Source organism: Phaenicophaeus curvirostris, chromosome 35, assembly GCF_032191515.1.
Source record: "Phaenicophaeus curvirostris isolate KB17595 chromosome 35, BPBGC_Pcur_1.0, whole genome shotgun sequence".
NCBI lineage: Eukaryota > Metazoa > Chordata > Aves > Cuculiformes > Cuculidae > Phaenicophaeus > Phaenicophaeus curvirostris.
This window is the reverse complement of record NC_091426.1, coordinates 2,613,397-2,625,999: the sequence shown is the minus strand read 5'-3', so window position 1 is coordinate 2,625,999 and position 12,603 is coordinate 2,613,397. Positions and strand designations below refer to the sequence as shown.

Sequence of the window (12,603 nt, the reverse complement as noted above, 5' to 3'; positions counted from 1 at the left end):
ACCCTCTAGAGCCCCCTGGGACCCATTTAGGGCCTTCTAGGACCCTTCTAGGACCCCTGGAACCCTCTAGAGCCCCCTGGGACCCCTTTAGGACCTTCTAGGACTCTTCTAGGACCCTTCAAGAACTCCCTGGAACCTTCTAGAGCCCCCTGGGACCCCTTTAGGGCCTTCTAGGACCCCCTGGAACCCTCTAGAGCCTTCTAGGACCCCCTGGAACCCTCTAGAGCCCCCTGGGACCCCTTTAGGGCCTTCTAGGACCCTTCTAGGACCCCTGGAACCCTCTAGAGCCCCCTGAGACCCCTTTAGGGCCTTCTAGGACCCTTCAAGGACCCCAGGAACCCTCTAGAGCCCCCTGGGACCCCTTTAAGGCCTTCTAGGACCCTTCTCGGACCCCCCGGACCCCCCCCCCATCCCTGGTTGCCATAGCGACACGCGAGAACACGCCTGAACACGCGTGACCTGCTTTAAATAGGGGGCAATAAATACTGTACAAGGCGGGGGAGGAGCACCCCAAAAAGAGCCCCGAGGGGGGGGGTCTGGGGGTGCCGAGAAGGGGGGGTTTGGGGGGACCCCGGGGGGCGTCCAGAGGGGGTTGGGGGTCGGGGGGCGGGGTCTAACCCCTCGATTCCAGCGACCTGTGGGGAGAAAAAGGGGGGTCAGGGGGGTGGGGGGGCAGTTTGGGGGGGCTGGGGGGGTCAGGGGGGTGGGAGGGGGCAGTTTGGGGGGGCTGGGTGGGGAGCAAGTCAGTTTGGTTTTGGGGTGCAGGGTTTTCGGGGTGCAGGGTTTTCGGGGTGCAGATTTTGAGGGGTAGGGGTTTTGGGGTGCAGGTCTCGAGGTGCAGGGGTTTGGGGGTGCAGGGATTTTGGGGTGCAGGTCTCGAGGTGCAGGAGTCTGGGGGTGCAGGGGTTTTGGGGTGCAGGTCTCGGGGTGCAGGAGTCTGGGGGTGCAGGGGTTTTGGGGTGCAGGGGTTTGGGGTGCAGGGGTTTGGGGTGCAGGTCTCAGGGCGCAGGGGTTTGGGGGTGCAGGGGTTTTGGGGTGCAGGTCTCAGGGCACAGGGGTTTTGGGGCGCAGGGGTTTTGGGGTGTAGGTCTCAGGGTGCAGGGGTCTGGGGGTGCAGGGGTTTTGGGGTGCAGGTCTCAGGGCACAGGGGTTTGGGGGCGCAGGGGTTTTGGGGTGCAGGGATCTGGAGGTGCAGGTTTTGGGGTGCGGGTTTTGGGGTTCCGAGGCTTCCAGGTGCAGGTTTGGGGGCGCAGGTCTGGGGTGCAGGTTTTGGGGTGCATGGGGGTTTGGGTTCAGCGGTTTCGGGTTGCAGGTTTGGGGGTTCAGGGTTTTGGGGTTCAGAGGTCTCGGGGTTCAGAGGTTTTGGGGTGCAGGTTTGGGGTTCAGAGGCTCAGGGGGCATGTTTTGGGGCACAGGGGTTTTGGGGTTCAGGGGTTTTTGGGGTGCAGGTTTTTTGGGGTTCAGGGTTTTTGAGGTGCAGGGTTTTGGGACACAGGATTTTTGGGGTGCAGGGGTTTTGAGGTGCAGGGATTTCGGGGTCCAGGGTTTTTGGAGTGCAGATTTTGGGGTGCAAGGGGTTTTGGGGCGCAGGATTTGGGGGTGCAGCTTTGGGGTTCAGAGGTTTGGGGCACAGGTTTCAGGGACGCAGGATTTTCACGGTGCAGATTTTTGGGGTGCAGGATTTTCGTGGTGCAGAATTTTTGAGGTGCAGGGATTTTGGGGTCCAGTGGTTTTGGGGGTGCAGATTTTTGGGGTGCAGGGGTTTTGGGGGTGCAGGATTTTGGGGGTGCAGATTTTGAGGTCCAAGTTTTCAAGGTGCAGATTTTGAGCTGCAAGATTTTTGAGGTGCAGGGGTTTTGGGACACGGGATTTTTGGGGTGCAGGGTTTTTTGGGGTTCAGGATTTTTGGGGTGCAGGTTTGGGGGGTTCAGGATTTTGGGGTGCAGGGATTTTGAGGTCCAAGGGTTTTTGGGGCACAGGGTTTTTGGGGTGCAGGTATAAGGTCCAAGTTTTGAGGTGCAGGGTTTCTGGGACAATGGGGATTTTGGGGTGCAGGGGGTTTTGGGACACAGGATTTTTGGGGTGCAGAATTTTTGAGGTGCAGGGATTTTGGGGCCCAGTGGTTTTGGGGGTCCAGGGTTTTTGGGGCGCAGATTTTGGGGTGCAGGGGTTTTGGGGTGCAGGATTTGGGGGTGCAGCTTTGGGGTTCAGAGGTTTGGGGCACAGGTTTCAGGGACGCAGGATTTTCACGGTGCAGATTTTTGGGGTGCAGGATTTTCGTGGTGCAGAATTTTTGAGGTGCAGGGATTTTGGGGTGCAGTGGTTTTGGGGGTGCAGATTTTTGGGGTGCAGGGGTTTTGGGGGTGCAGGATTTTGGGGGTGCAGATTTTGAGGTCCAAGTTTTCAAGGTGCAGATTTTGAGGTGCAAAATTTTTGAGGTGCAGGGGTTTTGGGACACAGGATTTTTGGGGTGCAGGGTTTTTTGGGGTTCAGGATTTCGGGGTGCAGGGTTTTTTGGGGTTCAGGATTTCGGGGTGCAGGGTTTCGGGGTGCTCACGAGTAGCTGCTGTGCTGGCGGCGGCGAGCGCTGCGCAGCTTCTCGAATCTCGCCTCCATCTCCTCGAGCACTCGGGGCGTGTAGCGAACGACCAGCTTCACCGAGCCCTGAGCCGCCTTCAGCAGCTCCACCGCCCGCTCGTGCTGCTCCCCCTCCACGCTCTGAACCCCAAAAACCCGGGGGGGGACCCCAAAAATCCACCTGAACCCCCAAAATCCAACCCCAACCTCCCTAAAACCTCACACCCGCAGCCAAAGCTCCAGCGTGGCAAAACCAGCTCTGGATCCAGACCCTGCGCTTCCCTGCACCCCAAAACCTGCCCTGAACCCCAAAACCCTGAGGTGAACCCCAAAATCTTGCCCTGAACCCCCAAAATCAAATCTGAACCCCAAAAATCCACCTGAACCCCATAAATCTAACTCCAATCTCCCCCAAACCTCACACCCGCAGCCAAAGCTCCAGCGCAGCAAAACCAGCTCCGGATCCAGACCCTGCGCTTCCCTGCACCCCAAAACCTGCTCTGAACCCCAAAACCCTGAGGTGAACCCCAAAATCTTGCCCTGAACCCCCAAAATCAAACCTGAACCCCAAAAATCCACCTGAACCCCCAAAATCCAACCCCAACCTCCCTAAAACCTCACACCCGCAGCCAAAGCTCCAGCGCGGCAAAACCAGCTCTGGATCCAGACCCTGCGCTTCCCTGCACCCCAAAACCTGCTCTGAACCCTCAAACCCTGAGGTGAACCCCAAAATCTTGCCCTGAACCCCCAAAATCAAACCTGAACCCCAAAAATCCACCTGAACCCCATAAATCTAACTCCAATCTCCCCCAAACCTCACACCCGCAGCCAAAGCTCCAGCCCGGCAAAACCAGCTCTGGATCCAGACCCTGCGCTTCCCTGCACCCCAAAACCTGCTCTGAACCCCAAAACCCTGAGGGGAAACCCAAAATCTTTCCCTGAACCCCCAAAATCAAACCTGAACCCCAAAAATCCTGCCCTGAACCCCCAAAATCCATCCCCAACCCCCCAAACCTCACACCCGCAGCCAAAGCTCCAGCGCGGCTAAACCAGCTCCGGATCCAGACCCTGCGCTTCCCTGCACCCCAAAACCTGCCCTGAACCCCAAAACCCTGAGGGGAAACCCAAAATCTTTCCCTGAACCCCCAAAATCAAACCTGAACCCCAAAAATCCTGCCCTGAACCCCCAAAATCCATCCCCAACCCCCCAAAACCTCACACCCGCAGCCAAAGCTCCAGCGCGGCTAAACCAGCTCCGGATCCAGACTCTGAGATTCCCTGCACCCCAAAACCTGCTCTGAACCCCCAAACCCTGAGGTGAACCCCAAAATCTTGCCCTGAACCCCCAAAATCAAGCCTGAACCCCAAAAATCCACCTGAACCCCATAAATCTAACTCCAATCTCCCCCACACCTCACACCCGCAGCCAAAGCTCCAGCGCGGCTAAACCAGCTCCGGATCCAGACCCTGCACTTCCCTGAACCCCAAAACCTGCTCTGAACCCCAAAACCCTGAGGTGAACCCCAAAATCTTGCCCTGAACCCCCAAAATCAAGCCTGAACCCCAAAAATCAAACCTGAACCCCAAAAATCCATCCCCAACACCCCAAAACCTCACACCCGCAGCCAAAGCTCCAGCGAGGCAAAACCAGCTCTGGATACAGTCCCTGAGCTTCCCTGCACCCCAAAACCTGCTCTGAACCCCCAAACCCAGCTCTGAACCCTAAAAGTTCACCTGAACCCCCAAAACCCCCAGGGGAACCCCAAAAATCCACCTGAACCCCATAAATCTAACTCCAACACCCCCCAAACCTCACACCCGCAGCCAAAGCTCCAGCGCGGCTAAACCAGCTCCGGATCCAGACTCTGCGCTTCCCTGCACCCCAAAACCTGCCCTGAACCCCAAAAACCCAGCCTGAACCCCAAAATCTTTCCCTGAACCCCCAAAATCAAGCCTGAACCCCAAAAATCCTGCCCTGAACCCCCAAAATCCATCCCCAACACCCCAAAACCTCACACCCGCAGCCAAAGCTCCAGCGCGGCAAAACCAGCTCCGGATCCAGACCCTGCGCTTCCCTGCACCCCAAAACCTGCCCTGAACCCCAAAACCCTGAGGTGAACCCCAAAAATCGACCTGAACCCTCCAAATCCAACCTGAACCCCCAAACCCAGCACCCCCAGCTGCACTCCCAGACCCTGCATTGCTCTACACCCCCTGCCCTGCACCCCAAAACTGTGCCCTGCACCCCCATATCTTGACCTGCACCCCAAAACCCCATGGTAGCCCCCCCCAAACACCCCAAAAACTCCTCCAGCCCCCCCAAACCCCAAATACTCCCCTTTAAACCCCCCAAATCCCACTGTAGGCCCCCCAAACCCCCTCATAAACCCCCCCAGCCCCCCCAAACCCCAAACTATCCCCCCAAGCACCCCCATAAACCCCCAAACCCCACTGCAGCCCCCCCAAATCCCACTGTAGCCCCCCCAAATCCCACTGCAGCTCCCCTAAATCCCACTGTAGCCCCCCCAAATCACTCTGCAGCCCCCCCAAATCCCACTGCAGCCCCTCCAAACCCCATGGCAGCCCCCCCAAACCCCACTGCAGCCCCCCCAAATCCCACTGTAGCCCCCCCAAATCCCTCTGCAGCCCCCCCAAACCCCATGGCAGCTCCCCCAAACCCCACTGCAGCCCCCCAAATCCCTCTGCAGCCCCTCAAACCCCACTGCAGCTCCCCCAAATCCCACTGTAGCCCCCCCAAACCCCACTGCAGCCCCCCCAAATCCCATTGTAGCCCCCCAAATCCCACTGCAGCCCCTCCAAACCCCACTGCAGCCCCCAAACCCCACTGCAGCCCCCCCAAATCCCACTGCAGCCCCCCAATTCCCTCTGCAGCCCCTCCAAACCCACTGCAGCCCCCCCAAATCCCACTGCAGTCCCCCAAATCACTCTGCAGCCCCCCCAAATCCCACTGCAGCCCCTCCAAACCCCTCTGCAGCCCCTCCAAACCCCACTGCAGCCCCCCAAATCCCTCTGCAGCCCCCCCAAACCCCATGGCAGCACCCCCAAATCCCACTGTAGCCCCCCAAATCCCTCTGCAGCCCCTCCAAACCCATATGCAGCCCCCCCAAACCCCACTATAGCCCCCCCAAACCCCACTGGAGTCCCCCAAATCACTCTGCAGCCCCCCCAAAACCCACTGCAGCCCCTCCAAACCCCATGGCAGCCCCCCCCAAACCCCACTGCAGCTCCCCCAAATCCCACTGCAGCCCCCCCAAATCCCACTGTAGCCCCCCCAAATCCCACTGCAGCCCCCCAAATCCCTCTGCAGCCCCCCCAAACCCCATGGCAGCTCCCCCAAACCCCACTGCAGCCCCCCAAATCCCTCTGCAGCCCCTCAAACCCCACTGCAGCTCCCCCAAATCCCACTGTAGCCCCCCCAAACCCCACTGCAGCCCCCCAAATCCCTCTGCAGCCCCTCCAAACCCCACTGCAGCCCCCCCAAACCCCACTGCAGCCCCCCAAATCCCATTGTAGCCCCTCCAAATCCCTCTCCAGCCCCCCCAAAACCCCACTATAGCCCCCCAAACCCCACTGCAGCCCCCCAAATCCCTCTGCAGCCCCTCCAAACCCATATGCAGCCCCCCCAAATCCCTCTGCAGCCCCCCTAAACCCCACTGCAGCTCCCCCAAATCACTCTGCAGCCCCCCCAAATCCCACTGCAGCCCCCCCAAACCCCATGGCAGCCCCCCCAAATCCCACTGTAGCCCCCCCAAATCCCACTGCAGCCCCTCCAAACCCTTCCAGCCCCCTCATAGCCCCCCCAAAACTCCCAAATTTCCCCTTGAATGCCCCCATATACCCCCCAAATCCCACTGCAGCCCCCCCAAATCTCACTGCAGCACCCCCAAACCCCACTGCAGCCCCCCCAAACCCCACTGCAGCTCCCCCAAATCCCACTGTAGCCCCCCAAATCCCTCTGCAGCCCCCCAAACCCCACTGCAGCTCCCCCAAATCCCACTGCAGCCCCCCCCAACCCCACCGCAGCCCCCCCAAACCCCCCTATAACCCCCCCCAGCCCCCCAAAACTCACGACGCCGTTGACGCTGAGGAGCTGGTCCCCCCGCTTGAGGCCCCCGTGGCGATCGGCCACCCCCCCCGGGATGACGCGGGAGATGTAGATGGGGGAGTTCTGCTCCTTGCCCCCCATGATGTTGAACCCCAAGCCCTCCTCGGTTTTGGGGAGCTCGACCACCCGCGGGTGAGCGTGGCCCTCGCTGGCGGCGAAGGCGGCGACCGTCGCCTGGATTTGGGGGGGACATGGGGGTTAGGGGGACGTGGGGACTTGGGGGGACATGGGGACTTGGGGGGACATGGGGGGATATGGGGACCTGGGGGGTTATGGGGAGATGGGGGGTTACGGGGACCTGGGGGAGTGTGGGGGGACTTGGGGGGACATGGGGGAGATGGGGGGACTTGGGGGGTCTGGGGGGAACATAGGGGGACATGGGGGGTTATGGGGACATGGGGACTTGGGGACATGGGGGGTTATGGGGAGATGGGGGGACATAGGGACTTGGGGGGTTATGGGGGGACATGGGGGGTTATGGGGACATGGTGGGACGGGGGAAATGGGGGGTCATGGGGAGATGGGGGCGTGTGGGACATGAGGGGGTTGAGGGGCTATGGGGACATGGGGGGACATAGGGGGACATGAGGGGTTATGGGGACATGGGGGGACATGGGGGGACTTGGGGGTTATGGGGACATGGGGGAGTGTGGGGGGACTTGGGGGGACATAGGGGGACATGGGGGGTTATGGGGGGACATGGGGACTTGGGGACATGGGGGGTTATGGGGAGATGGGGGGACATAGGGACTTGGGGGGTTATGGGGGGACATGGGGGGATGTGGGGGGACGTGGAGGGACATGAGGAGATGGGGAGATGGGGGGTTATGGGGGACAGGGGAGACTTGGGGGACATGGGGGGATATGGGGGAACATTGGGGACGTGGGGTGACATAAGGACTTGGGGGGACATGAGGGGTTGTAGGGAGATGGGGGTACGGGGGGGCATGGGGGGACGAGAGGCATGGGGGGACATGGGGACTTGGGGGGACAGGGACTCAGGGGGACATGGGGACTTGAGGGGACATGGGGGGATTTGGGGGGACATGGGGACTTGGGGTTACGTGGGGGGTTATAGGGACATGGGGGGGTGTGGGGGGACATGGGGGGACAGGGACTTGGGGGGACATGGGGAGATAGAGGGACATGGGGAGATGTGGGGGGTTTGGGGGGGACATGGGGGGACAGGGGGGACAGGGGGACATGGGGGTTTGGGGTGCAGGGGGTTTGGGGTGCGGGGGTTTTGGGGTGCGGGGGGGTACAGGGGGGGTTGGGGTGCAGGGGGTTGGGGTGCAGGGGGGGTTTGGGGTACAGGGGGGTTTTGGGGTGCGGGGGGTACAGGGGTGCTGGGGGGTACAGGGGGGGTTGGGGTGCAGGGGGGTTTTGGGGTGCGGGGGGGTTTGGGGTACAGGGGGGTTTGGGGTGCAGAGGGGGGGTTGGGGGGACAGGGGTGTGTGGGGGGACATGAGGGGTTTTGGGGTGCGGGGGGGTTGGGGTGCAGGGGGGTTTTGGGGTGCAGGTACCTTGGCGGTGGCGTGAGCGCGGATCTCGGGGGACCCCGCGATGGCCAGGGTGTCGTAGAGCTGCTCGTAGACCTGGGGAACTGGGTTATACTGGGGGGCACTGGGGGGCACTGGTTTCTACTGGGGGGCACTAGGGGGATACTGGGGGGCACTAGGGAGGTACTGGGGGACACTGGGTGGATACTGGGGGGCACTGGGTGGATACTGGGGGGCACCGGGAGGATACTGGAGGGACTGGAAGGGTACTGGGGGGCGCTGGGGGGATACTGGGGGGACTGGGAGGGATATTTGGGGACACTATAGGATACTGGGAGACACCGGTTTATACTGGGGGGGATAGTGGGGGACACTGCGGGATATTTGGGGACACTGGGAGGGTACTGGGGATCACTGGGAGGGATACTGGGGGGCACTGGGAGGATACTGGGGGGCACTGGGAGGATACTGGGGGGCACTGGGAGGGATACTGGGGGTCACTGGGTGATACTGAGGGATACTGGGAGATGCTGGGTGGATACAGGGGGGTGCTGGTTTATACTGGGGAGACTGGGAGGGATACTAGGGGACACTGGGGGGATACTGTGGGGCACTGTGGGGTTACTGGGAGCACTGGTTTATACTGGGGGGCACTAGGAAGATACTGGGGGGCACTAGGAAGATACTGGAGGGCACTGGGGGGTTACTGGGGGCTACTGGGAGCACTGGTTTGCACTGGGGGGACTGGGAGGGATACTGAGGGGCACTGGGGGATACTGGGGGGCACTGGTTTATAGCGGGGGGCACTGGTTTATACTGGGGGGCACTAGGCGGATACTGGGGGTCACTAGGGGGATATTGGGGGGCACTAGGGGGTTACTGGGGGGCACTGGGGGGCTACTGAGGGCTACTGGGAGCATTGATTTATACTGGGGGGACTGGGAGGGATACTGGGGGGCCCTGGGTGGGTACCGTGGGGCGCTGGGGGGTTACTGGGGGTTACTGGGAGCACTGGTTTGACTGGTCTGACCTCGCGGATGGCGCAGCAGAACTTGCTCTGCAGGACGCGCTGCAGCGACTGCAGCTTCTGGGGGGGGAACTCGCCGCTTCGCTGCAGCCGCTCCAGCAGCTCCAGAGCTCGCCCCACGTCTGCGGGACCCACGGAGACCCATAGCGACCCATAGATACCCCATAGCGACCCATAGATACCCCACAGCGACCCATAGATACCCATAGATACCCCATAGCGACCCATAGCGACCCATAGCAACCCATAGAGACCCCATAGAAACCATAGGGACCCCCCGCTCCAGCAGCTCCAGAGCTCGCCCCACGTCTGCGGGACCCACGGACACCCATAGCGACCCATAGATACCCCATAGCGACCCATAGATACCCCATAGCGACCCACAGCGACCCATAGATACCCCATAGCGACCCATAGATACCCATAGATACCCCATAGTGACCCATAGATACCCCACAGCGACCCATAGCGACCCATAGATACCCCATAGCGACCCACAGATACCCCACAGAGACCCCCATAGCGACCCATAGCGACCCACAGATACCCCACAGAGACCCCCATAGCGACCCATAGCGACCCATAGATACCCCACAGCGACCCATAGATACCCCATAGCGACCCACAGATACCCCATAGCGACCCCCATAGCGACCCATAGCAACCCATAGAAACCCATAGACACCCATAGAGACCCCATAGGAACCATAGGGACCCATAGGGACCCCCCCGCTCCAGCAGCTCCAGAGCTCGCCCCACGTCTGCAGGACCCACGGAGACCCACAGTGACCCACAGCGACCCCCATAATGACCCATAGCAACCCATAGAAACCCATAGACACCCATAGAGACCCCATAGAAACCACAGGAACCCATAGGGACCCCCCCGCTCCAGCAGCTCCAGAGCTCGCCTCACGTCTGTGGGACCCACGGAGACCCATAGAGACCCCCATAGCGACACACAGAGCCCCATAGAGACCCATAGATACCCACAGGGACCCATAGGGACCATAGAGACCCAAAGAAACCCAAAGAGACCCATAGGGACCCATAGAGACCCATAGGGACCCATAGAGACCCACAGAGACCCATAGAGACCCATAGAGACCCACAGGGACCCATAGGGACCATAGAGACCCAAAGAAACCCAAAGAGACCCATAGGGACCCATAGAAACCCATAGAGACCCATAGAGACCCATAGAGACCCATAGGGACCATAGAGACCCATAAAGACCATAGAGACCCATAGAAACCCATAGGGACCCATAGAGACCATAGAGACCCATAGAGACCCATAGAGACCCATAGGGCCCCATAGAGACCATAGAGACCCATAGAAACCCATAGGGACCCACAGAAACCCCATAGCGACCCATAGAGACCCATGGCGACCCCAGAGAGCCCATAGAGACCCATAGGGACCCCCCGCTCCAGCAGCTCCGGAGCTCAACCCACGGCGACCCATAGCGACCCACATAGCGACCCATAGAGACCCCACAGTGATCCCCATAGGGACCCACAGCAACTCATAGAAACCCACAGAGACCCCTAGAACCCATGGACACCTATAGAGCCCCACAGAGCCCATAGAGCCCCATAGAGCCCCATAGAGACCCCATAGAGACCCCACAGAGACCCATAAAGCCCCATAGGGAACAATAGAAATCCCATAGAGACCCCACAGAGCCCATAGAGACCTATAGGGCCCCATAGCCCACCAATAAGCCCTATAGCACCCCATAGCACCCCACAGCGACCCATAGGGACTCACAGGGCCCCATAGCGACCCATAGGGACCAACAGGGACCTACAGCGCCCCCCAGCTCCCCATAGCGCCCCCCGTTTCCACCCCCCACCCCATTTAACCCCTTCCCCCCATCACCCCTCCTCCTTTTCACCCTTCCCCTCCCTTTCCCAGCCCCCCCTTCCACCCCCAACCCCTCCCCCCCATTTCCTCCCCCCATCTCCCCCGTCCCCCATCCAACCCCCCCACCTCTGCACCCCCAAATCGCCCCCCTCACCCCCCTTTCCCCCCCCCTCCCCCCCCTCACCCCGCTCCAGCCCCAGGTCTCCGCTCAGCGCTGCCATCTTCGCCCCCTCGGCAAGCCCCGCCCCCTCGACCCACGTGGCCACGCCCCCTCTGGCTAAGCCACGCCCCCTCGAGCATCATAGCCACGCCCCCTCACGCCCCTTAGCCACGCCCCTCGACCCCCCCCCCCCCCAGGGTTTTGGGGCAAAACCTGAGATTTTGCAGATTTTGTGCAGAAATTGGAGGGGAAAAAGTGCATTTTTGGGGAGTTCGGGAGGGGATTTGGGGTAAAACCCGAGTTTTTCAGATTCTGTGCAGAAATTTGAGGGAAAAAGTGCATTTTTGGGAGAGTTTGGGAGGAGATTTGGGGCAAAAAGTGCATTTTGGGAGGAGTTTGGGAGGGGATTTGGGGTAAAAACTGAGTTTTTGCAGATTCTGTGCAGAAATTTGAGGGGAAAAGTGCATTTTTGGGAGAGTTTGGGAGGAGATTTGGGGCAAAAAGTGCATTTTGGGAGGAGTTTGGGAGGGGATTTGGGGTAAAAACTGAGTTTTTGTAGATTTTGTGCAGGAATTTGAGGGGAAAAGTGCATTTTTGGGAGCGTTTGGGAGGAGATTTGGGGCAAAAAGTGCATTTTGGGAGAAGTTTGGGAGGGGATTTGGGGTAAAAACTGAGATTTTGCAGATTTTGTGCAGAAATTTGAGGGGAAAAGTGCATTTTTGGGAGAGTTTGGGAGGAGATTTGGGGCAAAAAGTGCATTTTGGGGAGAGTTCGGGAGGGGATTTGGGGTGAAAACTGAGGTTTTGCAGATTTTGTGCAGAAATTTGAGGGGAAAAGTGCATTTTTGGGAGAGTTTGGGAGGAGATTTGGGGCAAAAAGTGCATTTTGGGGAGAGTTCGGGAGGGGATTTGGGGTGAAAACTGAGGTTTTGCAGATTTTGTGTAGCAATTTGAGGGGAAAAATGCATTTTTGGGAGAGTTTGGGAGGAGATTTGGGGCAAAAAGTGCATTTTGGGAGGAGTTCAGGAGGGGATTTGGGGTGAAAACTGAGGTTTTGCAGATTTTGTGCAGAAATTTGAGGGAAAAGTGCATTTTGGGGAGTTCGGGAGGGGATTTGGGGTAAAAACTGAGTTTTTGCAGATTTTGTGCAGAAATTTGAGGGGAAAAGTGCATTTTTGGGAGAGTTTGGGAGGAGATTTGGGGCAAAAAGTGCATTTTGGGAGGAGTTTGGGAGGGGATTTGGGGTAAAAACTGAGTTTTTGTAGATTTTGTGTAGCAATTTGAGGAAAAAGTGCATTTTTGGGAGCGTTTGGGAGGAGATTTGGGGCAAAAAGTGCATTTTGGGA

The 12,603-nt window shown here is 59.4% G+C and overlaps 1 protein-coding gene across 2 annotated transcripts; it reads right to left on the bottom strand.

The window, feature by feature from the left end:
• Nucleotides 1-445: 445 nt before the first annotated feature.
• LIN7B (lin-7 homolog B, crumbs cell polarity complex component) lies at nt 446-11,341 on the bottom strand. 2 transcript variants are annotated; one of them, XM_069879303.1, is made up of 6 exons: nt 11,283-11,341; nt 9,233-9,351; nt 8,227-8,298; nt 6,668-6,877; nt 2,558-2,718; nt 446-635 (listed from the first exon to the last, which is right to left on the bottom strand). In XM_069879303.1, the coding sequence occupies exons 1-6, from the start codon at nt 11,317-11,319 to the stop codon at nt 614-616; spliced, it is 621 nt and encodes a 206-aa protein (XP_069735404.1). In that variant the 5' UTR covers nt 11,320-11,341; the 3' UTR covers nt 446-613. The 2 variants fall into 2 exon arrangements, with proteins under 2 accessions (XP_069735404.1, XP_069735405.1); XM_069879304.1 differs by lacking the exon at nt 2,558-2,718.
• Nucleotides 11,342-12,603: the final 1,262 nt, after the last annotated feature.